Below are 27,532 nucleotides of genomic sequence, written 5' to 3' on the forward strand. Positions count from 1 at the left end.
CCCTGCCAGGCTCCCAATTGACCTGTTGTACACGTCCTTGCTGAGGCTCAGGGATGAGACCTTGACCTGCCGCTGGGCACTGACCAGGCAGTTCCTGGCTGCCAAGTCCCGGTGCACAAACCTGCTGTTGGAGAGATGCTCCATGCCCAGGGCCACCTGTGTGCAGAGAGACACCTGACCCCAGAGAGATGTCAGCACTGGCCACCCTCCTCAGGATTCCCAGCCCCACAGCACTTCCAAAACTGCACTATCACCTTATGTTTGGTAGTGAGGGGCTGCGGCTTCAGAGACTCATCTTTGCTCTTTGAGATCCTCAGGAACTGCTTCAGATCCCCCTGGGAGACAGACAGCAACTCTCAGAGGCAGCACCTCTCCATGCTGCCAGTCACATTGGTCCCTGCAGTGCCCAGATGTGGCAGATCCTCATCTCCTGGGCCACAGTCCTGGCCTGCCCTCCTGGTCCCTGCCCTGTAGGGCAAGCCAGTATCTCACTTCTGGGCCTCAACTGGCTAAGATCAGGGCAAGCGGGCCTGATGTTTCCAGGAGATTTTTTTATGCCCCAAGTTGATTTCTCTCTCACAAACTCTAGGTTCTCCATAGTAGCCCTTAGCATTCGCAGCCATTCTGGAGCGTGGAGTCCCGCAGTTTAACTTATTCAGCTGAGTCCTGGACATAAACCAGGAATCAGGAGGATGTGGAAGAGGACAAAGTCACCTCCAAGTCTTGCAGGAGACCCCCATCCTCCTTGAGACTCTTCCACACACTGGGAACAGTGGTAAGCTCAGCCTGGTCTCCCTGTGCTTTGCTTGCCCTGTGCTGCCAGCCTGGACTGTGTCACACATGCAGGCCCCATGCCCACCCCTCTTCCTCCTCACTGCAGGCACTGCTGGCAGGGCCCTTACCAAGTCCACATACTCCAAGACCATGTAGTGTGGCTCTGCCTCACGGCACAGCCCCAGCAGCCGCACCACATTGGAGTGGTTCAGCTTGCCAAACATCTCTGCCTCTCGCCGGAAGTCCAGCTGCAGCTGTTCATCCCTTGTCTGCAGGCTCTTCACCAGGACCAGTGCTTCACCCTCGCCATCCTCCGCACCTTTTGCCTTGGCCAGGAACACTTCACCGAACTCCCCCCTGCCTGGAAGTGTAAAGCAACACATGGGAAGACGGCATACGTTAGGACAGCATATGTATTGGGCAGCCCAGTGGCTGCAGGGAGGTCTGTACCCCAGCACATTGAGATTTCTGGCTAGGACACGCTGGGGTTTCAGCCACAGGTTTCCTGCTGGAGTGGGGTCAGGCCACAGTGGCCCAGCATACCCAGGGTTGTGATTGTCTGCAGGTTGGAACGTGGAAAGTGCATCTTGTCAGCAGCACTGTGCCGCTTGCTGGCCCCAGAGCTGCTGCCCAGGTTGGTCAAGGCCACTTCTTCCTGGATCTCTGCTGTCATCTGTCCATTCTGCAGCAAAGCACCACCTGCAAGGGAAGCACAAATGGCTTCAGCATCCTGCCAGGCTGTGCAGAGAATGTCACCCTTCTCGGTGCTGACACTCCAAGTACCCCCAGCTGGCTCCAAGCACCCGAGCTTGATACCTAGCCCCAGGCAACAGAGTGGCTACCACACAGCTGTTCCCTCTGGGCTCACGTCTGACCCCATCTCTGGCAGCCCTGCAGCCACCCTTGAAATCAGATGCTGAGCAATGGTTTTGGTCTCAGAGCCAACCAGCCCCATCTGACCTCATCCATCCCATGCCACTCAGTCATCCCAAAGGGGCAGCTACATCCAAACTGTCATTGACAAAACTCTGCAGAACAGCACCAGGAGGTTGGATGTGTGAGGCAGAGAGAGAGCAGAGAGGACGCTGCTCACTCTAACCAGAGATGCCCAAGAGACTCTCAAGTCTATCTGGCACCAGCTGCTGCAGCCTGACCCTCCTGCTCCTGCTCAATTCCCAGCAAGCCAGCAATGCTCATGTCCCTGGTAATCTTGAACCTGTCAGACCACATCAGCCTGGAGTTTCCTTTATAGCCTGGAGTTTCCTTTACTGCCTGAGTTAAAGCAGTGCTAGGAAGCACTGTCCTTGCAATCAACCCCACCAAGCTTTCTGCTCAGGAACTCCACTAGAGATTTCCCTGGCACAAATGGAAGTGTGCTGGGTTTGTGTGTGTGGTGGGGGTTCTTGGCAGCAGGGGAAGGGGTGACAGCAGTGGCCCCCTGTGAGAAGCTTCTCAAAGCTCCCCCGGTTCCAAGTCAGACCCGCCTCTGGCCAAGGCTGAGCCAATTAGCGATGGTGGCTGCATCTCTGCAATAACATATTTAAGCAGGGGAACCTGGGAGGAGGAGTGGGAGCTGCGAGGATGACACCTAGGCGAACACAGAGGTCAGTGGAAGGAAAGAGGAGGAAAGCAGGGGTAGGTGTGCTGGCGCAGAGACCCCCTTGCCACCTGTGGTGAGATGGCAGGGCTGCCCCCCTGCCACCCATGGAGGTCACTGGTGGAGCAGATGCCAACCTGCAGCCGCTGGAGGACCCCATGCTGGAGCAGGTGGCTGCATCCATGAGACGGACACCATGCTGGAGCAGGGGAAGAATGCAAGGAGTTCTCCCCCCCACCCCGAGGAGAAAGAAGTGGCAGGACTGACTGCACCCCCCACTCCCTGACCCCTGTGCTGCTGGGGGAGAAGAGGTAAAGAAATGGGGAACAGAGCTGAGCCCAGGAAGGGAAGGGTAGGGGGAAGGTGTTTTAAAGATGTGGTAATGATTCTCACTGTCCTACTCCGTCTGTTAAGTGTTATTGTTGTTAGTGTCTGAATTAAATTGATGGTCTTTTTTTCTTCCCCTAACGAGTCTGTCTTTTGCCCATGACTGTAACGGGTGAGTCATACCTCTCTGCCCTTAACTCAATTCCCCAGCCTTCTGCTTTATTTTCTCCTTCCCAGCGCTGGGGGGAAGAAGGGGAGAGTGAGCGGCTGCATGGTGCTCATTTACCCTCTGAGCTCCAACCGAAGCAAGAAAACACTATTGCCTTAAGAAAATAGAGAACCCTGCATTTTACAGGCAGCTTGTAGAGGAAAGACTGTATAGGTAGTTGTATAGAAAGCAAACGTTGATTTTGAATGCATTTACTGCTTGGATCAGACTTGGCACTAGGAAGCGGTACTTTCCATAAGCTGAAGGCAGGAGTCTGAATGTAAAGTGGGGCACAGCACCGAGCTAAGGTGGCTGACACACATGCAGAATCATCCTGCATTACTGTGCACGCTCCATTTCAGCTAGTCCAGGAGCAAGCCTTACGGAAACATCTGGCCATGCAACAGATTTAATCACAAAATCAAGACTTGACCCAAGATGAGGTAGCTCCAAGAGGAATCCCACTGCCCATAATTTCCATCAAGGGGTATTGTACAGCAGCCTGTGTTCATACAAGAGAGGTACCAGCCCCATGAGCACACCCTGAGCAGGTCTGGCCACGACGACCGGGACTGTGGCTTTGTCACAGGTAGGCTTGGAGCTGTGAAGACTGAGATATGTTGACTAAAGAACTGTGGCTACTGACAACTGTTCTCTCTCACGTGCTAGATTAACATTTTCAGAAGACCATAGCAAAAAACCATCATCTACCCTATAAATCACAGCTCAATGCTACTTACACTCTCCCTGTCTTTATGCTATTAGCAAGATTGTCCGACCCTGTGCTGTCTGCACTCATGACTGATAGTGTCTCAAGACTACAAGCTTGAAGCCAAGAGGATAATACAAGACGACTGCTGCAACTGTGCCAAGAAAATACCAAAGGCTGCAGAGTTAGTACACTACCACTGAGAGACAGCACCAGTGGGCAACGACAGACGTTTTTGAGAACGGACATCCCCATGTTTCAGAGAGCTTTGACAAGACAGTTGATAACAAAAGGATCATAAAAATTAACAGGAAGTTTAATTTATGTATCCAGCAATCCAGAGGGGAACCAAGAAGTGTAGAGGAGCTGCCTGCTTTGCCCACTTGCCTGCAACACCTGAGCATCTCCTGGAGAAAGAGACACAGCCATGCTGCTGTGGAGAAATTAGCACAGACCAACACAGAAATCAAATACTCCCCTCAGTCCCCACAGTCATTAACCTCCCCAGACGCTATGTCTGTGTTCACCCAAAAAAAGCAGCACAGTCAGGGACACTGAGAGCAAGCACCCTTGTTAAGTGAGGATGTGGCACATGAAGGACGTGACCTTGGAAGGTGAGTGACTTGTGAGGAGTGCATTGATCCACAGGAAATTCATAGGAAGGATCCACTGCAAATCCATAGGAAGGTCAAATCTGTCTGGATCCTGAGGGCACTGGAAAAGCCGCTGGTGGCCAGCCAGGAAGTACTTGTCATCAGGTAGGTGCTGAGATACTTCAGGTCACCAAGCTAATGAGGGACCACATCAAAAGGAGGAAAAGAGCCAAATCTTTGAAGACCATAGTGAAGGGGGTGACTCCACTGGAACTGACAGCAAACACAAAGCACTCCTCCAGAGAGTCTATGGAAGTACCAAAAAGGAGTGTGGACATCTGGGCAGCTGCATCTGCTTGTAGCAGTGAGGATTTATCTCTGACAGTTAAACTGGTTCCAAATGAAGGGGATAAGAAGAGGCAAACTCTGGCAGAATAAAAAGAAAAATAAATATAGGCCAAAGTAAAAATCTGACACCACCTCAAAAAAGATTAAAACAAATCCTTTCCCAGGAAGATGATGCTGGCCACAGCCTGCTGGCACAGGTGGCCTGCAACTTGTCCACAGAAAGAGCTCACAGTGGTGACAGCAGCAGAGCACAAAGCTGCAGAGATGCTCCTGCATCCCTGCTCCCAGGAGGTTCCCCACAGCCAGACTTCTGGAGGTTTGGCTCTGTTCAAAGTACCAAACAAGAGAAAAAACAGGAGACAAAACCAGCAGTGATGTTTTGCCAGGACCTCACAGCAATCCCCACGTGATCAGAACATGGCTGTGTGCTGGAGAACTAAGAGGAGGAAGCACCATGTCTGCATTTACAGTGGTGTGGGGGGAGATCCAGGGGATTGTAAGGGCAGCAAACTCAACTGAACCCCATCACTTACAAGTCCTCACTGGTATCAGTGATGCAAGGACAACCATGACGCCAGGAGAAAGAGCTGAAACAGCTTTTGGCAATGAAAATGATGCCCCCGAGATCTTTTGGGTTTACCAAAGGAGTCATGTAGCTCATGCACAATGGGGACCCAGTTTAGTCTGTTTGCAGGGATATTGCAGGGTCTCATGGAAACAACTGTTAAAAAGCAGCTCAGCTGCCACAGGACAGGAGGGAACATCCTCCAACGGACACACAGAAGGTAGGAACCAGGGTACTACAACATGCTGCCAACATGGAAGCAGTGCTGCTGGCAGTTGTTTGCCAAAGCCACCAACTTAATTAGCAGCAAAGGTACAGGCCAGCTGTGGCCAGCTGCAGAGGCACACTGAGCACTGGGAGGCGTAGCCAGAGACACAACATGAGGCCTGGGAAAAGTAATCCTGATGTCCCATCCACAGCCATGGGCTCAGCCTGGAGCTGCCTGCTCTCGCTCCAGAGTGAGTTCTGTGGACAGGGAACTGAAGTCAGTGGCAGAGCTGGGAACAGGACACAGCACAGCTGTGTCACCCTGCAAAGCTGGATGCACCAAGTCCTGTCTGGGGCTCCCCATCTCAGAAAGGTGACAGTGCAACCAGAAAAGGCACTCGCAGGAATGATGAGACATACAGAAGAGCTGTGTGTTCCAGCGCAGAGCTGATAAGTGACAAGCTTGAAAAGCAAAGAGAGGGTTTATAGATAACCTGTTATGCTCCAAAAGTCCTTCTTGGAGGATGCTGTAGATGCTCAAAGCTTATATGGGTTTCAGAGGTAACAGGGTGAGTTCACAGCAGAGTTCAGGGCTGTTCAGTGAAAAGTCTTTCCCTCCAGCACCAGGAGCTGCTGAACTGTGATTTGAACAGGCTGGCAGAGTACTACTATTTCATTACATTGCAATAGGGATAGCCCCCTCCCCTTGGCAAAGGATGTATGTGATGCCATGTATGGGTGCTGGAAAGCAGGAGCAGTACATAACTCAGCAGACAGAGATGGCCACAACGTGGAGCTGGGATGCAGGCTTCACACTAACTTGCCTATTTCTCACCTGGCAGCAGGTCTCCGTCACCAGCCATAGCCAAAACCAAGAGCAAGAGACTCCAAGGGTAAGGAGGAGTCCCCTGTTCCCTGGGAGCTCCCTGCCCCTCAGCCTCTCCAGCCCAGGGGTAAGGGGCCGGCAGTGAAGCCCCCACCCCCAGGGGTGCCAGCCTCACCATTCAGACACTCCATTTCAGGCTCCTCGCCCTCTGGGTGCTTCTTCAGCCTCTTGGCTTTTCTCCGCTTCTTACAGTAGAACATCAGCCCCAGCACGATAATAATGTAGGCAACAGCTGCCCCCACTGAAAGCCCAATGGTCTGGATCATCTTGTAGGGTGTGTGGCTGCCAGGTCCCCCGTCCTCTTCTGCTGCCGGCTTGTCTGTGGGGCAGAGAGCATCAAACCCATGAGGGTGCAGAGGGATTTTCCAAATCCTACTCCGAAATGTGCTGGAGGAATGTGAAAAGCTCCCCCGCTGCTGTGGCCACCTCCTCAGCCTGCCACAGAACGCTGGGCACAGCCACTACGCTGCATCCCAATAGAATGCAGCCATCAGTCCCTAGCAGGCATGACCTGACACACAGCACCCACTGGTGGGGTCAGGAGCACGGCCTAGAGCTGCTGGGGATGCCAGGAGGCCATGTCCCGACACTGGGCACCTCCCTTACCTACGACATATAGGAAGGCCTCGCGGTGCTTGATGTTGCAGCTGTTGCCGGCGATACAGGTGTACTTTCCAGAGTCCTCGGTGGTGACGTCGTAAATCACCAGGGAGCCATTGGGCATGATCTGAATCCTGCCAACCACACAGAGCCCTTTGCAAGCACCAGAGGGCAGAGGCAGGCTTGGGGCACCTGCAGCCCCATCTCCCAGGATGCCTTAGCCCCATGACCCCAGTGCAATCATCTTAAACCTCAGGCTGTGTAATGCTCAAGAACATATGGTTGCAGCTCAACCGCGGCTTGCCAGGCTGCGGCAGAAGGGGTAACCCTGGGGCCAGGAAAGTCCAGGCCACAGGACACGGAGACAACTGACTGTGTGCCCCCCAAGCTGGGAACCCAAGATCACACCATTGGTACCCGCATGCTGGGCAGGCATGAGGAGTGCCATGCTGCGCCACATTTCAGTTTGGAATGGAGGCTGTGTACCTGGGCAGGTGCTTGCCAGGATCCAAAATCTTGTCCTTCCCTTTCCACTGGATGTGTGGCACAGGGTCCCCCTCTGCCTGGCACTGGAACATGGCTGTGTGCCCCTGGTACACCGTCATGGGCTCTGGCTCTAGCTTGAAGGTGACGTAAACTGAAGGCAGAGGCCGACACAAAGGCTGTCAGTTCCTGGGAAGGGTGCTGAGCTCCCACAACGGAGCAGGGCTAGCACTGGCACAGTGGCACATGCCCTCTGGGGCTGTATGCAAAGCACTGACAAACCAGACACTCAAGTGCCATGGGGCAAAGCTTGGGGTCAGGCCAGACATTTCTCTCTCTGCAGAGACATGCCAGCTGGGTGCCACCCAGGCACACCCACTGCAAGGCCAGCACAGCAGGAAATCCACCTGCCTGCTGTCGAGCCCTCACCTGCTACCACGAGCTGCACGGTGGCACGGATCTCGCCCTGTGGGCTGTTGGAGGCGATGCATGTGTAGTTCCCCGAGTCACTCCTGCTCACCTTGTGGAACGACAAGATGCCGGCATTGTGGCTGACGTGGGATGGCAGGCTGCTCCCATCTGCAGGACACAAGAAGAGGGATGCAGCAGTCATGCATGAAGCGCTTGCACGTGGCAGTTTCCCAGGCAGCCGCAGCACTGCTGCTTCACCCATGTTGCTGACAGGCCAACGCAAAGTTCCTGGGTCCCCAGGTCAGAAACAGACACATCACATCCGAGACCCCCTTACCTGTTTTAGTCCACTGGATGTTGGGTTTTTCCCGGCCGGTGGCTGAGCAGGACACTGTAACCTCCTTATCAAACTCCATGCACTGCAGCGGCTGGGGTGGTGGGGTGAACTTCAGCTTTTCTGCAAGAGACAGATGTGCTGTTAGGCCCCCCCAGTCGCTGGAGGCACTGGAGCTGAGGGTACCATGTCTACACCCTATCAAGCAGAAGAGGTCCCTCACAAGGTGAGGATGCAGAGTGCTTGTCAGCATACCTAGCACATGCACCCGTGCGTATCCCTCGATGCTGCCTGCTGGTGTGCTGCTTACGCACTTGTACATGGTCCCATCATAGACCTCCACATTGTTGATACGCAGTGTCCCATTCTCAGAGATCTCGAACCGTGAGTCCTGCCAGAGGGAGGGAGGGAGGGAGGCAGAAACGACACTGTCACCAGCCCTGGGCTCAGACCTAGCTTGTGGCACTCCTGACACTCCACACACCCACACCATGCCTCAGATAGGCACAGCCCTGCTGAGACCCACACAGAGAACTGAGACAAGCTGCAGAGACATCTCTCTGAGGGATATCTCTCTTGTCACTGCCCCAAAAGCACAGGGCTGGCTGCCAGCCAAGTGGCTGGAGACAGCCAGTTGTGTACCCATACACCAGTAGGATGGAGATGGTGCCAGGAACATGGCCAGAGTTGGGGTGACAGGGATGCTGGCCTAGGAGCAAGGCGAGAAACAGCAGCAGCAGAGGAAGGAGCTGAGCGGGTGCCTGGCAGAAGTGTCTGTGAGTGGCAGGGGCTTGTCCTATTACCTCACCTCAGAGATGGAGACACCGTTGCGGTACCAGGTGATGGTGGGTTTCAGGGAGGCCTTGCTGAGGCAGTGCAGGTATCCTGGCTTGCTCTCCTCCAGCTGGCTGTCCTTGGGCATCTCCACCCACTTGGGTACCGCTGGGCATGGAGGCAAGGGGTTATGCAGGGCCACTCACCACGCCTCTGGCCAGCACCAGCGCAGACCACACAGGCAGTGTGCAGCCAACCGTGGGGCCCTGCAGCCCAGCCATGAGAGATGTGCCTCTCTGTACCAGTGAGGTAATGCACCATCCCACCCCAGCTCACTCCAACCCCCTATCCACCCCCTTTCTCTGCTCCCAGCCCTTCTCAGAAAGCTGCCTACTAGCCACAGTGATGCTCAGCTCCTGTTTCTTCTCTCCAGCCTTGTTGGCAGCATGGCATGTGTAGGTCCCTGCGTCTGTCTCGGTGATACTGGTGAAAACAAGCTGCTCTGCCTCTTGGTGCACCCTGCCAGAAGTGGGAAGTCGTTCCTGGTTCCTCTCCCACCAGACTTGGGGCGTGGGTATGCCTCGTGGGGCATTGCAGGCCACACGGTGCCCCTGGTTTGCTGTCAACACCTTCGGGGAGAAGGGTGCCATTTCTTCGATCTCTGAGAGGAGTAACAGACAGCAGGGATCAAACAGGGCAGGAATGTGTAGCCAACCCACCAGCATCATCATTCCCATGGGAGGTACCAGCCAAGGGAGAGAGCACGCAAGCTGTGTTTGCTCCCCTCATCTGGGCAGCGAGGATGAGCCATTTCACAGATAAACCAAGCAGTTCTCCATGTACTGACCCATTGCCGTATTGTCACATAGCTCCAGAGTGACACTGCAACCCACTGCCCACCCTGCCACCAGCCCCAGGACCTCACCTGCTAGCCGCAGAGTCGCCTTCAGCACGAGAGCTTTCCCCCTCTGCCCACGGCCAACACACTTATAGACACCGGTGCTGCGAGCCCTCACCTGGGTGATCAGCAGGGAGCCGTTGGTGAACACGGTGGTCCTGGGCACGTGGGGAGAGGCAGGACTCAGTGGGCATCTCTGCAGGACACAGGCCAGAGCCACATCCCCGTGATGTCCTACATAAGCCCACGGAACCAAGAGGCAGATTCTGTGCCAAGTCAAAGCTTCCCAGTGCAGGGGAAGCAGCACACAAACAAGAAGATGGTGGGACACAGGTTTCGTGGAAGAAATGAGCTAACAGAAGTCTGTTTCCTGGAGAAGAGCTGGCTCCCACCAAAAAATGCATCCCCAAACTGGGCCAGCTCTGAAAGCTGGCACAGCCAGGAAAGGGGGTAGGGGGCACAAGGTGGCGCCCGGGAGCTGTCAGGCCACTGGGCATCTGGCACCCAGGTTAGCACCACTTCCCTTGCACAGGCTGGCTGAGAGATATCCTGGGCTTCAGGATCACCATCACCGGGCAGCCTGGGCTGGGAGATGTCTGGGAGCTCAGAGCTCTGGGAATTGCCTCATGTGTAGATGTCTGGGGCTCAGAAACATTCCTGGCTCTGGGGATCACCATACACTGGTACGTGGAGTGCAAGACAGCCATGGGCTCAGTGATCACTGTGCAGATGCTGGGGACTGGGAGGTGTCCCTGAGTCTGGGGATCACCACCTGTGGGTATCTGCTACTGGGACACATCCCTCAATCTGGGAATTGCCCTAAGTGGGTGTCTGGGGCTTGAGCTGTCCCTGGCTCCAGGAAATTGCCACATGTGGACATCTGGGGCTGGGAGACATCCCCATCTCTGGGGATCATCATGTGTGGGCATCTAGGACTGACAGCCCCACAGACTCATTTGAGGACAAACTGCTTGCTGAGTCCTATGCAGATAAAGGCCACACACAAGTACCAACGCCCTGCTAAACCCAAGCCAGCCAAGCTGAGAAACCAATCCCAGTGGCCAGCCTGATGTTGAACGCTTGCCCTCAGGCATGGCCAGGGTTTGGCCTCTCTCTGTTGCTTATGGCACGCAGCGTCCCCCCTCCTCCCAGACCTGCCCACATCACCGGGGTCCCTGTTACTTGGATCTGTTGGCGATGGGGCTGTCTTCAAAGAGCCACTCCTGCGTGGGAGGGGGCATGGCTGCAAACTGGCAGTCAAACATGGCTTCTTCATTCTTGGTCACAATGAGGTCCTGTGGGACGATCACCGCCTGAGGAAAGCTCTCATCTGCAACGGCAGAGACCACAGCAGGGTGAAAAGAGCAGAGCGGCCTGTGGTGTTCCTTCGCCAGGGCTCTGGGGGAAGCTTAAAAAAGAGCTGGGCACACCCTGTGAGCACACTGCAGGTCTGAAGGAGACAGACATGCCAGCACAGGTGTAGTTACGCAGCCAGAGCCCAAGACAGCATGCAGTAGCTGCTCTGGGGAAAGCCCCTTCTGCTTCCAGCAAGGCCCTGAGCACCCTGGGATCCTAGCAAACAGATCAAACCTGTCACCGGACTGCAAATACCTTTGTCCAATTCCAAATACCTCTTTAAGATCAACATCTCCTGCCCTCCCTGGGCCTTGCCTCCAAAAGCCAATGGGGTGTCTCACCCATGCAGCACCGCAGTGGCACTGGCATTAGCAAAACCAGCAGCACCTACAGCCTCCAGGGTCCAAACCCTGTTGAAGGAGGGAGGACCCTGGTGCCCCAGTATCAGAGATGACAGCATAGACCTGCTCCAGAAAGATGGAGGGGCAAATTAACACCTGTAGGCAGGGTAGGGTTCAAACCCAGCCAGGTGTGCCCAGGGACAGGCCTGACAGAGGCTTTGCACGGAGAAAGTCACACCAGCCTGACACTTCTCCTGCAGCCTGGCTCCCTCCCTGCAGCAGAGGGGAGGCTGTTAGCAAAGCAGTAAAACAGCTGAGACCCCAGCCCTGGGCAGCCAGGACACAACTCACCAATGATACTCAGCGTGAAGTTGTTCTGGCTGCAGACGAAGCCAACGGCACTGCGGGCACAGCAGTAGTAGAGACCGTTGTCGTCAGGGCTGGCACTCTGCAGGGTCAGCGTTCGCTCCTTGTTGCTGACAGAATAGGTGCTGCGGCCATCGGGGAGGGGGGTACCATCCCGAAACCACTGCCATGTGGGACTGCAAGACAGGGGTGAGAGGGTGAGCAGGTGCAGCCAGCAGGGCTCCCCAGAGAGCACGTGTGCAGAGGAGACAGCCCAGAGATGGCCCATTTCCCTGGCTCTCCATCCCCACTGCTGGCCCCGACACAGACACGAAGCCATGAGACATGCAGCCAAGTGGACGGGACATGACTGGAAAGCAACGGAGAGTGACTGCAGCACACCAAGCAGCTCAGCAACCTGACTGTGTCAGCCCATCCTTACTGTGCTCCTTGCTACGCGGCTCTGAGGAAGCTATTTGCCTTCTCCCCCGGTGCTCAGTCACAGGCTCAATCCTGCCTTTTGCCTTCCCTAGACTCTACTGAATCCTCACAGGAGAGAGGAGAGAGACAGAGAGAGAGAGGGGAAGAGCACGCAGCAAAGGTGCAGGGGGACCCCTGGCAGGGTCCACTCCTCGGGAGGCAACCCTTACCGCGGGTGGCCGTCGATGTGACACCGCAGCACCACTGTGGAGGAGGGCTGGATCTCAGCTACACTGGCCGGCTGCTTCAGCACCACACTGCCTGTCTCAATCCCTGTGGGATCAAAGAATATCAACACAGCTGGCTCTCCAAGCCTACAGAGCCCAGGTGGATGCCAACTCAGTAACCAGAGCAGGCAGCAAGGACACAAGCATGCTCAGAGACACATAAGCCCTCAAGCCAGCATGGAGTAAAAGGACACCCACCCTGCAAATGTCCCACTTTGCCCTGTGCAGCTGTTCTCTGAGGGATAAGAGGGGATCTGAAAGGATCTGCAGTGCTCAGGACACACCTGGTGCAGTAACATCCCTGTTTCATATATACAAATGAGGAAGGTGTCAGGAGAAAGCATCTCTGACAGCCTTGGGGATATCAGAAGATACAAATGGCCTAGCAGGCATGAAGGACACGGTAGCTGGAGAGGAATCCTACTTGTACAGTTCGTGCCGTCTGACCCCTGTCTGACCACCACCCCCACATGCATTAGCAGGCAGCTTGGTAAAGCTGTTTCCAGTGTCAGGCCCTCCCAAGAGAGCGCTTTTCCCTGCCCACAGTGCGCAGCACCAGGCTGTGGCATGTGCCCGGCTGCCCTCGCCCCACACTCACACTTGATATTGAAAGATGCATTGGCTGTGCGGGCCTCCTCCCCAGTGAGCAAGTTCCTCGCTACACACTGGAAGTCCCCGGCATCCCGGTGCCGATCGACAGAAGCAAACTGGAGGTTGCTGCCTTCCTTGAAGCGCTGCTCTGTGTCCTGAACGGGGAGCCCATTCTGCAGCCATTCAAACTCCACACCCGCTGGGTCCTCCACCTCACAGCGGAGGATGGCACTGCGGCCATGCAGGGCGTCCTGGGAGTACGGCTCCTTGGTGAAAAGAATCATTGCCTGAGTCCCCACAGCTGCAAGATAGAAAACGGAGGGCACATTTAGAGCATGGGGATAGTGAGAAAGGAGTAGGTAAGCATGTGCTCTTCTCAAGAGTCTCCAGAAAGCTGAAACCGCTGTGTTAGGAGAAACATAACCCAAAGCACATCTGTCAAAAACAATCCCCCATGGGAGAGTTTACACAGATCTGTGCTCAGATTCCATCACAGCCACTTTAAGGCTATCTCCCCAGCAATCACCGGGACAGGGATGCCTGAGCTTGCCACAAGCCAAGTAGAGCCCTCTGCTCCCAGGGGCCAGGGTGTTAGGAGAGAGCTCCTGTGACCCACTGCTGAGTGCCACTTCCAGCCTGAACAGAGAGGTGTCTCGCAGTGCACAAGCCAGGAAGTCAGTCACCAAAACACTGGAGAGCAAGCAGCTTCCTGGGCAGGTCAGATGTTTCTCTGAACTCCTCTTGTCCTGTTTTCTGGGACATGTCCTAAGTCCCAGACATGCATCAAGATTGCCCCAGATGAGAAACATCCACAGACTGTTTCTAGGCTTTCCTCAAAGCTTCTCTCCTTGCAATCACGTCTCCATCGCACCTCCACATCCTCAGAAATTGCCTGACAAAAAACTGGTCTGGAACAAGGACTGCCCATGGGAATAAACACAGCAGCTGCTGGAGCACAGCACAAGGGGCTGCAGCAGTGACATCACAAGCTTATGCTGGGGACTCAGCCCACTTGCAAGCAGGAGCGGAAACAAGAAATTGCAATGGTTGACCCCAGGGTCTGATAGCAGCCGCGGGGTGGCTCTGGAGGGCTGGAAGCATCTCTCTGCCGTGGTGGAAAAGCTGAAGAATCCTCCTCCACGCACTAACCCCCACCCAAGAGCTCAGGGTCCCAGGGACCAGCACTTCCCTAGGCATTGCCTGACGTGGCTGCTGAGGGACCATGCTAGCATATTCCTAAATCTGGTTGCTGCCTGGCCGCAGCCAGCCATGCAGGCGCTCTGCTCCGGTTACCAGCTGGCCGCAGAAAGGAAAGCGGACAAAAGGCAATTCAACACATGCCGTTTGCTGTTGGACTCCATTCCCAGCACCGTGCTCTGCAGTGAAAGAGGCCAAGCCAGGCAAATTTTAAGCATCTTAGAAGCAATCTCTCATGAAGGCAAACAAGAAAGTGGTCAAAATTGTGCATTCCCACCACTGCAAGGAAAATGGCTTCAGAAAGTGGTTGCCTGGATGAGTTACATGAAGAGACTCCAAGCCCAGCTGAAGGGCAGTCAGTTCCTCTTTAGAGGCTCAGCCACATTCTCATGTCTGGTGTTTGTATAAAAGCCTGGTAAAGGGACACAATTTGACAGGACATCTCAGTCACCCAAAGCTAAGGATTCTGAAGGGGATGTTTTGAGGGGGCACCTAGATCACCACATTCCAGAAAGCCTCAAGAGCCCTTTCCATGCGGGAAAGCCTTTGGAGCCTGCCTCGTGTGCAAGTGCAAGCAAAGCCTCTACCGCCTGCAGCCATTCATGGGCACCCCAGTGCCAGCCACTCACTTCCAGCACAGCTAGCCTGAGCTCTCCTGCTCATAGCGACAGCAAGGCATAGACACAGGCACTCATCCAGCACTGCTGGTAAGGCTCCAGTCTCCCAGCTCCAAGCACATGTCAGCCAGGGGCCAGGGCACTTCAGCCTGTGACTGGTATGTCTGCTAATACCCCTTCCTCCTAGTCCAGACAGAGGAAGCAACAAAGTCCTTCCATTGCAAAAACCACAGAAGCCTCTTCCCAAAGACACTGAGGCAAAGTCAACAGTAGTCCAGAGCCCAGAGGTCTCTCCTGCCTGCAGCCTTTGCAAGATGGGACTGTGGGCTCAATTTTCATTTTCAGTCACCCCAAAGAAGCCACCAGGAAGGGGGCAGCAAGGAACTGGGAGGTCACAGGAAGAGCCGTGCACAATGACACGCTGCAGGGTCTAGGACGTGGACCTCATTGCAGCCTGGCTTTCTACCTTCAACACGCAATTGTGCCATTGACCTTGGTGTGCAGGCAACATCCCCGGGGACCGTCCCCAGCCAGGTTAAGTCTCACAGCTCCTGGGTAGACATCCCTTGTCAACTGCACTCACAGCATTTAGGCCACCAGGAGTAGCCACAGACTGATCCCTGTGGCCTGAATGACAGCTGCAGACAGTGCCCAAAATCCTATCTCCTGAGTCTCGTATTGAGCTAAGCCCCATCAGCATGCTGTGCTCCAAGGGTCAGCATGTCCAGTGAAGTTTCCATCATCAGCTACCATGCACCTCCCCAAAAGGCAGGAACTATTCATCAGTCTATGACAGTTGTCTCATGAGCACAAGATGAACACACGCCCCAAGGTGAGACAATGTGTGGGAACATGCGTTCTTACATCGGTACACACATCTAGTTCCCTGCACATCCAATCTGCCTCACCAAGAGCACTCATCAGGGTAACAACCACCTGACCCCACACAAACACAGCTATGTGCTTAATAGCACAACAGCTCTGGAGTATCAGGACCTGAGCTCATGCCAAAACAGGCTGCTGGGACAGACAGACAGGAGCAGAGGGGAACAGGACAGTCAAATCCACTCAGGTTTGAACCTACAGGAGCTGGGTCTGTCCTTTTCCACAGATATGCTCCAGGGCACCAAGGCGCATGTCCATCAAACCGTACCTGTATGGTACAAAACACATGCAAGGCGGCAGCGTGTGTTAGGAGAGCTCATGAAGGAGAGGGATCAGTTTTCCTCTGGGGGTCTCAGCATCCCAAAACCTTCCACTCTACTAGTCATGCTAGTGCTGGAGGTAGTGATGAGGCACCTTCCTCTGAAGTTGTAGGCCATCAGGGTATTAAGACATGATATTTTAAGTTAGGTGTGCTTCTAGCATTAATTGTCAGCATTAGTAGTATAACAATAAACAGCAGCACAACTGCTTTCACTCCATCACTGCCAGCACCATTCCATTTCACTCAGCACTGGTCAGCTGAGAGCTTCAGCCGCCTCATCACATGCATCCTTCTGCCTCAGCATCCCCCACGTCCAGGCAGGAGGACATGGCTCTGTGGACAGGAGACATAACGAAGGCTTGGCACAAGCTCCACACGGAAAGCAGGGATTTTACAAGGTGTCAGGGAACACTGGGATCCAGCTCCCCAGTGAAACAGGAGTATCTATTTATGTCTTTATCTTCCATACTAGGGAAATGGACACAACCATTTCGGCTCAAGCGAGATCCCTGTGATGAGTATCTCATGACCACAAGTGCCAAAACAAACTGGGATAAATGAGTATTAAAGCAGTAAGAGCCACAAACTTGTGGGTTTTTTTGACAATAGCATCCAAGGTGCCATGGGTGCACTGGCTACACATGCCAGAAACCATTGTCCCAGCCATGTATCAGATTTGGGCTGCAAGGAAAGACAGGTACCAGCTAGATGTGGTCCAGACATTTTGGGGTGGAAGACATCAGAAGCCCAGAGCTGGACACAGCTTGTCACAGTACTCTAAATCCAGAGAACCAGGGTCCAGTGTTCAGAGATGGGAAGTGCTGCACTTACCCATAAAAGTTGTACAGCCCTGGTCCAGGCAATGGCTTGCAGTCCGCAGGGTTTATGCATTCCCTCCACCCCCTCCACTTCATCTGGGCTTTTGGGCAGTGGCTCAAGAAAGCTGTCCAAGCAGAGGGCTGTCTGTGTGGGATGCCATTATGCCAGAGTTTGGGTAAAACCTGTATAAAGCCAGCAGACATCACCACCAGTACTGAATGAAGAACAAATGCTTCTGCTTGTTCCACTCATCCAGCTAGAGGACCTCCCAGCACCACTGTGTGGCAGAGCCATGGTCACACGTGGCTTAGCCATTGGGGGCTGCCAGAACTGCCTAAGCTGGCAGATGAGAAGCTCTTGCAGAATTTGGTCGAGAGTAAAGGTGACCCCTGCTCAGTCTGACTGGACACCTTCACAACAGCACGTTTCTGTTGTGGTTTCATGAGCTAATCTGGGCTGGGCCGCATTGCTAGGAGCTGTGAAAGAAGTAAAATGACTCTTTCTCTTCCTTTAGTGAGAGTCACCCTAAAAAATACCCAGCAACACCAAGTTTGCTGAAAATCAGCTTAGCTAGGCCAAACCAGTGCAGAGCTCTTCCCTAGTAACACAGCTGGGCCAGCAGCAGTCCCAGATTCGTGCACTGCCAAACAAACACCTGCTCTCTGCATATGTATGTGACACAAGCCACCCTTGGCTGGGAGAAAAAGAAACCCTCAACACATGTTTCTGGCCTAAAACCATTTCAACTGTGGCTACAGAAAGCTTTTCAGGAAAGCTTTAGCCAGATTAGATAAACACATTTGAAATGCAGCACACGAAAACACCCAGTGGTGTTGTTCCCAAAGGATATTGAATTGAAATGCAAAACCCTCCCGTTGAGGTAACAGATAAAGGTTAAGTGATTTGTGTAGGGAAGTTGCACTGGTACCTACAGGTCCCCCAGGGTATCATTCTCACACACCACAGAGCAAATCCTCTGCAGAGAGGGGACAGACACCAGCAGGACACACAAGGACAGAGAGAAGTGGAGGCTCTGAGAGCATACTTACAGCAAAGATCTGAACGCAGGAACACAGCATCCTTCACACTGAGGTATCTCCCTGCTCAAAAATAATTTTATTTGTTTAAGGAGGCAAATAGCAGCTTCCCAGGAAAACACACTCACACTAACACCTGCAATTCCAGTCTGAATTTCTATCAAGTGTACCTCAATTCACTTTTTGGGCTTAGGGATGTCCCCAGGACTTGGCTCTTCCAGCCTCCTCTGAAGGCCACAGTGGGCTGAGCATGTGTAGAGCATTTCAGGGTGACAAATAAAACCAGCAAAGCCACATCCAGGACAGACTTTGTGAGCAACCCTGTGAAGTTACTCACTGCTGTCTGAAGCTCTGCAGAATGAGTTTTCAATCCTATAAACTTGCCAGGGAGCAAAGGGCTCTCCACCACTCCAGCAAAGGAGACCCAGCCCCATGGTAGCCAACCCCTTTGAGTGCTGCCACATTACTGTGGCGATTTGGCAGCAGAGTGCAGCACAGCCTGGGATTGGCCTTGGTTTGGGGCTGTTCTCCAGAGCTAGAAAAATGAGACACATCAGTGTTGCTATTTTCATCAGCCAGAGCTGTAAAATGCACCAAAAGAGTAGTAAGGATCTGAGGGAGCCACGGCAGAGCTGGGGCTAGCACTGGGAAACTGGGGCTGAAGTTCTGGGAGACCCCACATGACAGTTCCCACCTGGGCAGCACCAGGCTTGGTACATCCCGGGTACAGAGACATCGTAGGCCTCCTGGGGAAGGAGGTGGCAGCAAACTGCCCAGCTATGTGTCTCAGTGCTGTTCACTGTCCTCCCACCGGGTGCTGTGGAGATAGCCAGGCAACAGGCAACGAACCTCATTGACTGCAGACCCTTGTGGGGTGCTGGGCTTTGTAATCATGGAGACACAGCCAGAAAATCCATGGGGTGGCAGGACGTGACCCTGGGGGATCAGCCATCTCTAAGGCTATATTTAGGGCTGCAGCCAAGGAGAGGGTCTGTCGCCCTGGCGCAGCCTGGCCAGGCCTGGCAGTGAAAGCACCCAGCCCACTTTCTGCACCGTAGAGGACTGAGAGCACCATGGATACTGCCTGGTGAGTCCCTGCCATGGCAGCAAGCCCAAACCTTCATGCTCATCTTTCAGGCTGCAAGGGCATGGGGCAGCAAGCCAGGCTTCAAACCAAGCCAGGTTTTCCATCTGTTGCTTAACGCATCAGTGCCAGTCACACACAAGCACTCGCCTGGGGACACTCCAGTAGCCCAACCCCATCTGGGTGCTGCAGAGCAACTGTGCAAGCTGGGGAGACCAGACAGCACATCTTCTGCCCTGCCTGACAGGCCAAGTCACCTACATCTTGAAGCAATCCAAAAATCATTGTCTCCCTGCCTAACGACATCGCTTGGGAATGCAGCCTCAACCACAAGGCCTTCAGCTGCTGCACAGCCCCCGATCCCTGATGTCTCCGCAGTCATCTCACTCACCTACAGCCATGCTGGGGAAGCAACAGGCAAGTTGGCTGGTGGCGCCGTGTTCCACAGCATGGCAGCCCCCTGCCTGCCCAGGGCGCTTGCACCACGTGGCAGTTGTGGAGGAAGGAAAGCTGGCACAGATCTCGGCAGGTATTTGCCATGGCTGCGGTGCCAGTAGAACTGGAAACATACCACATCCCCAGCTCCATGGGAGATCCATGCTCCCTTCAACCCCAAGCCGCCCACTCCCAGGCATGTCCAGTGCCCAGCTCCTGGGCACCTCCTCACCGAGCTAAAAGAGCTCTGGACAGAGGACAGAAAGGGAAAAGGAAAGGATCCATTTCACTTTGTACCCAAAAGAGCCTAGGTTACCAACCTCTTGAGACACCACAGCTGATGCAAGGCTATGAGTAATCCCAAAGCTGCCTGCAACCAAAAAAGGAATTAAAAGCATGGGAATAGGATTTGGGAGAGGGCTTTATGCAAGTTTAAGGTTTCCTGGTTTGGAAAGCAAGTCTGGCACTGCAGGGCTTCTGCAGCTTGTAGTCCAGCCCCACTTTCCAGCCAGGCCCCAGGAGCATTATTCTGCAGACTCTTCTAGGGGCACTTCAGCAAAAGTTCACTCTGGATCAGCTTAGCCGGATGTGCAAGCCAGCTCCTTTAATGCTCTGTATCTGGAACAGCAGATTAGAGGAGCTGCAACTCATCTGCAGTGCCGGACAGCAAAGCCCAGAGCACCCAAACTGCATCCTTCTTCTCCGAAGGGGAACCATCCTTCTTCTCTTCTCCCCAGCCAGCAGGAGGCCTCTGATCTCTCCCAGCTGTGGAGGGGGACAGCTGGCTTACAATACACAAATAAAAAAAGACCCACAGGTACCAGGATGCAACTGAAGAAGCTAGCTGCAACAACTGGCACAGCCAGATCCCCCAAGGAGTTCTTCTGGCAGAGGACACAGCTGGCCAGCATCTGTTCCAGCCTCTCAAAGCAAAGAGGACCTCAAATGCTCCCATGCCAGAGCAGGGCAGCTCTCCTTGGGGATGCACAACTGGCTTGCAAGTCTCAGCCCTGAGGTGAGAGCTGGATTTACACCATCAGCTCAGCACCTAATCAGACAGAGAGCTTGGTAACACACTGTCCGTGTTCTTTAATTAGCAAAGATGCCATGTTCCCTAGGAAGGCACTGCTGCAGCACACAGGTGGGGAGCCTGCTCTCCCTGGCTCCCCAAACCTGCAGGGCCCTAGGGGTCAAAGAGAACAGCTGCTCACCTGGGGAAGCAACCACACAGTGCACCTTCCTGCAGAGAAGGCTGGGGATACAGCTGGGAGAGAGGAGGGTGACTTGGCCAGAGATGCCCTAGCCCACACCATTAACTTGAGGTGGGCAGTGGGAGTAGCCCAAGTCCATCCCCAGGCTGCAGCTCTTCAGCCTCAGACTTAAAGAGCAGGATTAGGAGGCAATTTCACCACTTTCTATCTAACAACCAACTCTGGATGTGTCAGCTAAGCAGAGCAAGTTGGCAGCGATAGCTTTTTGCCACCTGGGAATCCATTGCTGATGTATCACCGCCCTGTCATATTCACATATGACCTTTATGCTTCTGCCGCTGGCATTGCTCAGACCACTGAGGAAGCAAAGCCTCTGCAATCAAGCCAGCAGCAACACAGGCTATTCCTCTTTGATGAAGAATCAATAGGAGAAAGGGAAGGTTTGGATGACCTAACACATGCTGGACTTGTATCACTCTGCAGCACTTGCTCCCAGGTCCACAGACCTGTAACAAAACAAGGAAGACACAGGCAGAGCATTGCTTTGAAGCTGCCACTGCATCCCTCAGCAGCATACTTAGCTGCTGCTAACCCCAAGCAAAACTAACAACCTAGGCCACAGCTACAACGACCACCTGGCTTCCTGCAAGCCCAGGGGCAGAGCTAAGGGCCACAAGAAAGGCAGCCCTTGAAGGAAGAGGATCAAACCTCAGCAGAAGGGACTGACAAGCTCACACTCAGGTCCCATGTCCCAGAAGAGCTCACCATAGGATGGACACAGACAGTCCCAAACATGGGACTGATTTATTGCCATGTTCTCTGGGAAAGACACTGAGCCAAGCAGAAGTCTGGTGTCAAAGGCAACCATGGGCATATTTTCAGAAAAGACCATGGCCTGTGCTCCATCCCAAGGCCACAAAAGGCACAGCGGGGATCATGTTAGGGTTTGGGGTCCTGGACTCTCACAGGTTTCAATAACATTCCCAGGAAGCATTTTCAAACAGGTCTTGTCTTTAAAAGCATCACTGTCTGCAGGCAGCAATTCTTTCTGTTGCCAAGTCCTTGGGAATGGCTCCAATGCTGGTGCTTTGCTTTTACCCACTCTTGGATCAAAGAGCAGCAGGCTGGGTTCAAGCCCCAGCTTGCTTCTGAAGGCTAGGCAATCAAATCACTGGGCTGGAGCATCCCAAGCTTGCTGGTCCAGAGGAAGCTCTGAACCCCCTGTGAGAGCAAGGCTCCACTCACTGCAGGCAGGTTTAACTCCTCATGTGCTGGGTGCGCACTACTTACCAGCAGCTTAGCCCATGCATGCTCGACAGCAGCTCCTGCAACAGAGCAACAGCAACGTTCCAGACCCTGACGCGCTGCTGATGCTCAGGATTCCAACTCTCACCTGACAGCCTTTCCTTCCTGCTGTAGCCAGGCACAGCATGCACAGCCTCATTGTCCCTATGACATCTGGGCCCCAGTGGACTCCACCTATCTCTCCTTTTCTCTCTCTTCCCCATCCACAATCATCATCCCAAGCCATCAACTGCACTTCTTTGCTTGCCTGCAGTGCCCAGGCTCCTTCCAACCCAGCCTCCGCTGCAAACAGCCACGTCTGCGGAGCAGCAAGCCAGTCCTCCCCAGGCCAGGGGAGCCACAAAAAGCAGCACGCAGTAAAACCACTCGCCTGGCTTCTCATCCTGCCCTCTCTGCCGTCACTGGACCAGCCAAGCACTTAGTACCTTGATCTCACCTCCTGCTCCCCATCCGCTGCAGCCCAGAGGATGAAGGCTGCCGCAGAGCAAGTAATGCACGCCAGCATCTGCTCTTTGTCCTCGCGAGGCTCTTGGTGAGCACAGGGCCCCATACAGACCTCCCATTCATTGCTCAAGCAAGCCATGTGTTTCCTGGCACAGTTCATTATGAACATGCTCCTATAAAAGCAGATTTTTGGCATGCCAGGACTAGGAACAACACATGGGTCAGCTTTTCCTCCCCTCCTGGTCACAAACACAGAGCCAGCAGGCTCATTTGCACCAGCTGAAGCTGTAGAATCAGGCAAGAAAAATCATGAATGCTTAATAACACAAGCAATCCCCCTGCCTTGCGGGTCAGTCCCTATAGCCACATAAAGCAACTGCTCAGAGAACACCAGCTCCACACACAGCCTATTCCACTGCTTAGCAGATACTGTGGAAACAGCAGCCAAGCCAAACACCCAGAGAGATTTGCATCTCCAAATGATTTCCAGCCAGCATGTTCCTCTGTGCAAGAGGTTCCAGTTGAGAAAGCCTCTCGGACGGGTAGAGTTGCAATAAACCACTCTCCCACCAGGCCAGATGGAAATGGTTTGATGCAGGCAAGGAGCTCTGAACACGGCAGGCTTGGTCTGATCAAGCCCAACATCTGGAAAGTCTTTGGGTACCCATCATAGAAACCTTTTAAAACTACGTTTCCCATTCCAGTTAAAGTAAAAACAAAACCTCACTCTGCGCCCAGAAAAAAATCATTCCTATTTGAGTGCCCAGCACAACTGGATGGGTACAAAACAGCATTTCCAAGAAATACTCAGCTAGAGCAGCTTTGGCTTCATGAGCCAGGAGGAACTGCACCAGCACCCAGGAGCTCCAGGTCTGGGGTAAACACAGCACGGTCGTACTGGGGTGGATCAAGACGATGAGGGACTTGGGAAAACTACTTGCCCCCACAGTTGTACCACACACCTGGATCCAACAGCCCTGCTCTGAGAGCATGGGTTTGCTCAGACGACCACCGAGCCTCTCCCTTTTGTGGCGGTTTGCTCCAGACTTGCAGGAGACGCGATGCCTGCACGCCACTGCTTCATGCCAGTTATCACACCACCATGCAGGCCATGCATCTAGTTCTCCTCCACATGCTCAGTGGAGGGCCACATCGAATCAGCCTGTAGCACAGCCACTTGCATCCACGAATAAAGTTTCAATTGCAAAGCACCCAGATATGCAGCCTTCCAGGTGGGATTTACTGACCCAGAGAAGTAACCCACGATGAAAGCAGGCACAGAGGCATCCCCATCCTGTAACAGCTAGGGACATGTGCTCATCTCACAGTACTTTGCTGTTTCACTTGGGTCCCAAATGTAAACTGCAGAGCTGGTCCACAATTTCCTCACCTCCATCCCTGTGTGTCAATGCAAGATTACATCTGTCCACATCCTGGCTGCCCTCAAGGACCTCACCAGGACACCCTATGACGTACGGTAGATGCAAGCCCTTGTCTGGAAACATCTTGGCTGCTGGCCTACCAGCGAGTGACAATTGCTCTGCAATAGGACCACAGCCTGAGCTCACCCCTGGAGCCCCACAGCACCTCTCTCCGCTGCCCTCTGCATGGAGGGGTGCTTCTAAACACAGGCTCCAAGCAACCATTGAGAAGCCAACTCTGCCCTTCAAACCAAGCTTTAGAATTAAAAAAAGAAAAGCCACAACCACTTAGCACAATTCCCATTAGCCTCCCCAGAACTGCTCAGAGAGGCTGCAAGCCGTGGGGGATTTTCTCCCCCATGGTTAGCAACCCTCCCTGCCCCACCCTTTCAGGCCCAGGATCCCATACTTGGGAACAGCTAAACCCAGTTTCTGAGCAATTATCGCAAGAAACCAGAACAAAGCCTCTGGGGTTTGAATACTGCAAATCAATTGCTGGAGCAAACGCTGAGGCAGTGCTCACAGTAACACGCTGGGGTGCAGCTGGCCATGGGAAGAGCTCGCTGCCGCACACAGCGGGGAGGTGCCTGCAGCCTCCATTGCACACAGCCCCAGTCCCAAAGCAGGCAGGGACTGCTCACACATGTGCCTCACAGAAAAGACCAGTATAACTGAGGAAAAGGCTCAGCACAAGGACAGTGAGCCCAGGTAGCCAGCTGCAGACTCCTGATGGCTGCCGGCACATGCCAGGATAGCCAGGCTACCCTGGCACTGACCTCACTCACCCACTCCGTTCAAGCAAGTTTGGGGCTTCCCCACCTCTGCTCCTCATGCTGCTCATCCTGCTTCCCCAGCACAGCACAGGTCCCGTGAATCCCAGCCCCCTCCCCAGCCACAGACCCCTCAGGCTTGCTTCCTCCAAGACCATCCCAAGCTCAGTTTCATAACTCTGCTATAGGAGCTCTGCAGCCACTACCCTCCACAGCTCTCTCTACCTTCATCCTTACACCAGCAACAAGCAGAGACCCTTCTTTCCTGTGTGCTCAGAGCCAGGCAGCAGGATAAGAGAGGAGCCACCCCAAAGCAACATGACAGGGCGGTGGCGGGAAGCGAGGTTCAGGGCATTTCCCACTGGACAAGCTAGCGGCTGCTCAGGCAATGAGCAAGAACAGCAACAAGGGTGCTACTCTGCAGCCACAGAGCGACAGGAACATTATGGGAGGTTCCTCCTCATTCCTAAGCAGAGCAGGGCTGCTGCCAACCAATACCCCACTGCAGGCTTACTTGGGGTGGTGTGAGAACCACCATGCTGTGCAGTTTGTCTCCAAGGCTATCGGTCTTTAGGGTATGGAGGACGTACCTGGGCTGAACTGCTAGTTGTGCCTTTGCCCCACAATCTCTCCTGACATCTCAGCACCTTCTTCAAAGAGGGGAAAGCTGGAGCAAGCCAGGGAAGTCCCAGTGGTAGCCAAACTCCTTGGCTCCCTGCAACAGCTAGGGCTGCTGAACCAGAACAACTGGCCTTGGCTCAGCAGGAGGCCCCAGCCTGTCCTGGGAGCAGGTTGACACCGCTCTGAGCCATGCTCCGCAGCGGGGCTGCACCTGTGCTCCTGGCATCCGCTGCAAGAGGAGACACGGGCATCTCTCGGGGGGATGCGCCTGGTCCAAGGGAACGGATGCCATTCTGCTGGGCCGCTGAGGCAACCGGGTGGTCGCAGGCCCCTAACAGAAACCCAGGTACCCTCCTGAGCCTCCACCCTGGAAAACCAGCCCAAGCCATGAGCACAGGGCTGGGGTGGTGCAGCTGGGAGGGGGGATAGGGCAGAGTTAGCAGCCAGACCACAGCTTCTCCTGCCCAAACACCAAAGCCTCCCCAAGTAGACACTGCCAGCTGCATTGCTAAGCCCCAGTGAGAAACACAAATGTTTCAAGGGTGACTCAGCACCAGTGACAAGCTCGCTGCACCCACCAGTCCTGCCAACCGACTCTCCCAGCCGTGCTCAGAGCCCTCGAGCAATTCCCTAACTTCCTCAGAAACACTGATTTATAGCTGACATGTGCTACTGGCAGTGTACGGCAGGCTGGAGACGCCGCTGATCTGGAGGCCGAGCTCTCTGGCTGGCACAGCAAAGGTATTGGACTTTTCTCCCATGAAAGGAAACATGGCAGTCAGGCACCAAGGGGAGCCAGGGTGAGCTGTGTGCTCCCTGTGCAGTGGCCTCGAAGGATGATGCTTCCCCCACAATTTAAATAAGGTACATGTGAGAATGCAACAGTCTTTACCAAGCAAAACCCCTCAGGCAGTAGAGGAGAGTCCAGGCGGTGCTGAACAGCCAAGTAGCTGCAGCCAGAGGGGAAGAGCTGCGACATAGCTTGCTCAGGGCTCAGCACTCATTGCCACTGGGCTGGAGGCCGCGTGGCAATGAGGCCGCCTTGCTTCACTCACAAGGTCCATGTGGCTGAAAACTCGTCCCATGGTAGCTGGGGCCAGCATCTCCAGGTATCACACAAGCGCTTGCCACTACATCCTCACGCCCCTTCACTCAGGCTGAGGACTGAAGGCTGACGTTGCTCCTGACATCCCAAGCCCAGCCAAGAGGGATTCTTCCACAACAGTGCTGTGTGTGTGTAGGGAGTGCCTGGCCAGAGCTTCACGTTTTTCCTGTTCCAGCTAAAATGCCGTTCCAGGAGATGATGGGAAAAACCAGAACAAGCTCCATAAGGCTGCCTGGCGCTTCCCTTCAGCAAACAGGAGCCCCAGCCAGGCCTGAGAATGGAAACTCAGGCAGCAGAGACAAAAGAGGGGGCGGGCGGAGGGAGGGGGGAGGAGGAGGCCAAGGCAAGGGAAGCAGTACTAAGAGAAGCAGCACGCACAGGAGGCCTCCAAGCAAAGCCAGCTGCTTCATCAACACACCATCAGAGGAGACAAGGCGGCTGCTCAGAGCCAGCTCCTCTCCAGGCAGTGAGGCCATCGGGTCAGCACCCAAGCCAAGGCTGCACTGGGCACGGTGCACTCCTGCCAGCGAGCCCTCCTTGCTCTCTCAGGACTGCTGGAGAATGAAGCAGATTTGGCACTGACGCTGCTTGAGCGAGCTGCTTCTCTGCATGCTGCCACCAAACCCACTGGAAGGAGGAAAACCTCCCCAGTACCACCCAAACCTGCACTGGCTCTCAGACACGCTTGGTCAGGACGTCTTGCAGATCTTGCTCTCTGAGGGGGCCAGGTAGGAGGGTTACAACCTTATCCAGCAGACCCCAAGCCAGACATGGCTCACCAGCAAGTTCCACAAACGCCCTGAGAGCAACAGAGTAAGGACAGCAGCTTGGGGGGGCGGGGGGGTGACAGGGGGAGAGAGGGTGCAGACAAGAACTCACATCTACACCAGCACAAGTACCCTTGGTGCCCCCTCTCCATTTTGCCAACAGCTATATATTTACATATCTACAGGGACTTCAAGCTCACAGATAAGCAACCCTCCAGCCCCAAGGAGGACTCAGAGCAGGGGACAAAGGGACAGCTGCACTCCTGAGCCTTGCATGCAAGGAAGCAGAGAGGGAGCTTATTTATCTCCCAAGCCCTGCTCTGGGATAAATATTTTAAATCTCTCTCCAGGTCACGGCAGCATATTTACAGCTAAGTTTCCCTTAGTTATCTGCCTGTAGAGACTCAGCTGGATTTGCCACGAATCCAGAAAGATCCC

The 27,532-nt window shown here is 54.2% G+C and overlaps 1 protein-coding gene across 3 annotated transcripts in view; it reads right to left on the reverse strand.

Annotated features, from left to right (window-relative positions):
• The window catches only part of PTK7 (protein tyrosine kinase 7 (inactive)), a 39,187-nt gene that overhangs the window by 1,313 nt on the left and 10,342 nt on the right, over window positions 1–27,532 (reverse strand). Inside the window, exons 1-18 of one of the 3 annotated variants that reach the window (XM_074864097.1) lie at window positions 16,907–17,015; window positions 13,062–13,355; window positions 12,407–12,509; window positions 11,763–11,953; window positions 10,897–11,044; window positions 9,742–9,872; window positions 9,211–9,477; window positions 8,851–8,984; window positions 8,298–8,433; window positions 8,046–8,165; window positions 7,727–7,876; window positions 7,301–7,451; window positions 6,821–6,948; window positions 6,330–6,533; window positions 1,318–1,473; window positions 903–1,135; window positions 255–335; window positions 23–174 (exon numbers count right to left, since the gene is read on the reverse strand). In XM_074864097.1, the coding sequence (XP_074720198.1) occupies window positions 23–174; window positions 255–335; window positions 903–1,135; window positions 1,318–1,473; window positions 6,330–6,533; window positions 6,821–6,948; window positions 7,301–7,451; window positions 7,727–7,876; window positions 8,046–8,165; window positions 8,298–8,433; window positions 8,851–8,984; window positions 9,211–9,477; window positions 9,742–9,872; window positions 10,897–11,044; window positions 11,763–11,953; window positions 12,407–12,509; window positions 13,062–13,355; window positions 16,907–16,910 (2,783 nt within the window). In that variant the 5' untranslated portion in view covers window positions 16,911–17,015. Of the gene's footprint in view, window positions 1–22; window positions 175–254; window positions 336–902; window positions 1,136–1,317; window positions 1,474–6,329; window positions 6,534–6,820; window positions 6,949–7,300; window positions 7,452–7,726; window positions 7,877–8,045; window positions 8,166–8,297; window positions 8,434–8,850; window positions 8,985–9,210; window positions 9,478–9,741; window positions 9,873–10,896; window positions 11,045–11,762; window positions 11,954–12,406; window positions 12,510–13,061; window positions 13,356–16,906; window positions 17,016–27,532 lie in introns of those variants that run through there. The other 2 variants (XM_074864096.1, XM_074864098.1) reach the window with 2 other exon arrangements.

This window comes from Strix uralensis, chromosome 3 (assembly GCF_047716275.1).
Source record: "Strix uralensis isolate ZFMK-TIS-50842 chromosome 3, bStrUra1, whole genome shotgun sequence".
In the NCBI taxonomy this organism is placed as follows: Eukaryota; Metazoa; Chordata; class Aves; order Strigiformes; family Strigidae; genus Strix; species Strix uralensis.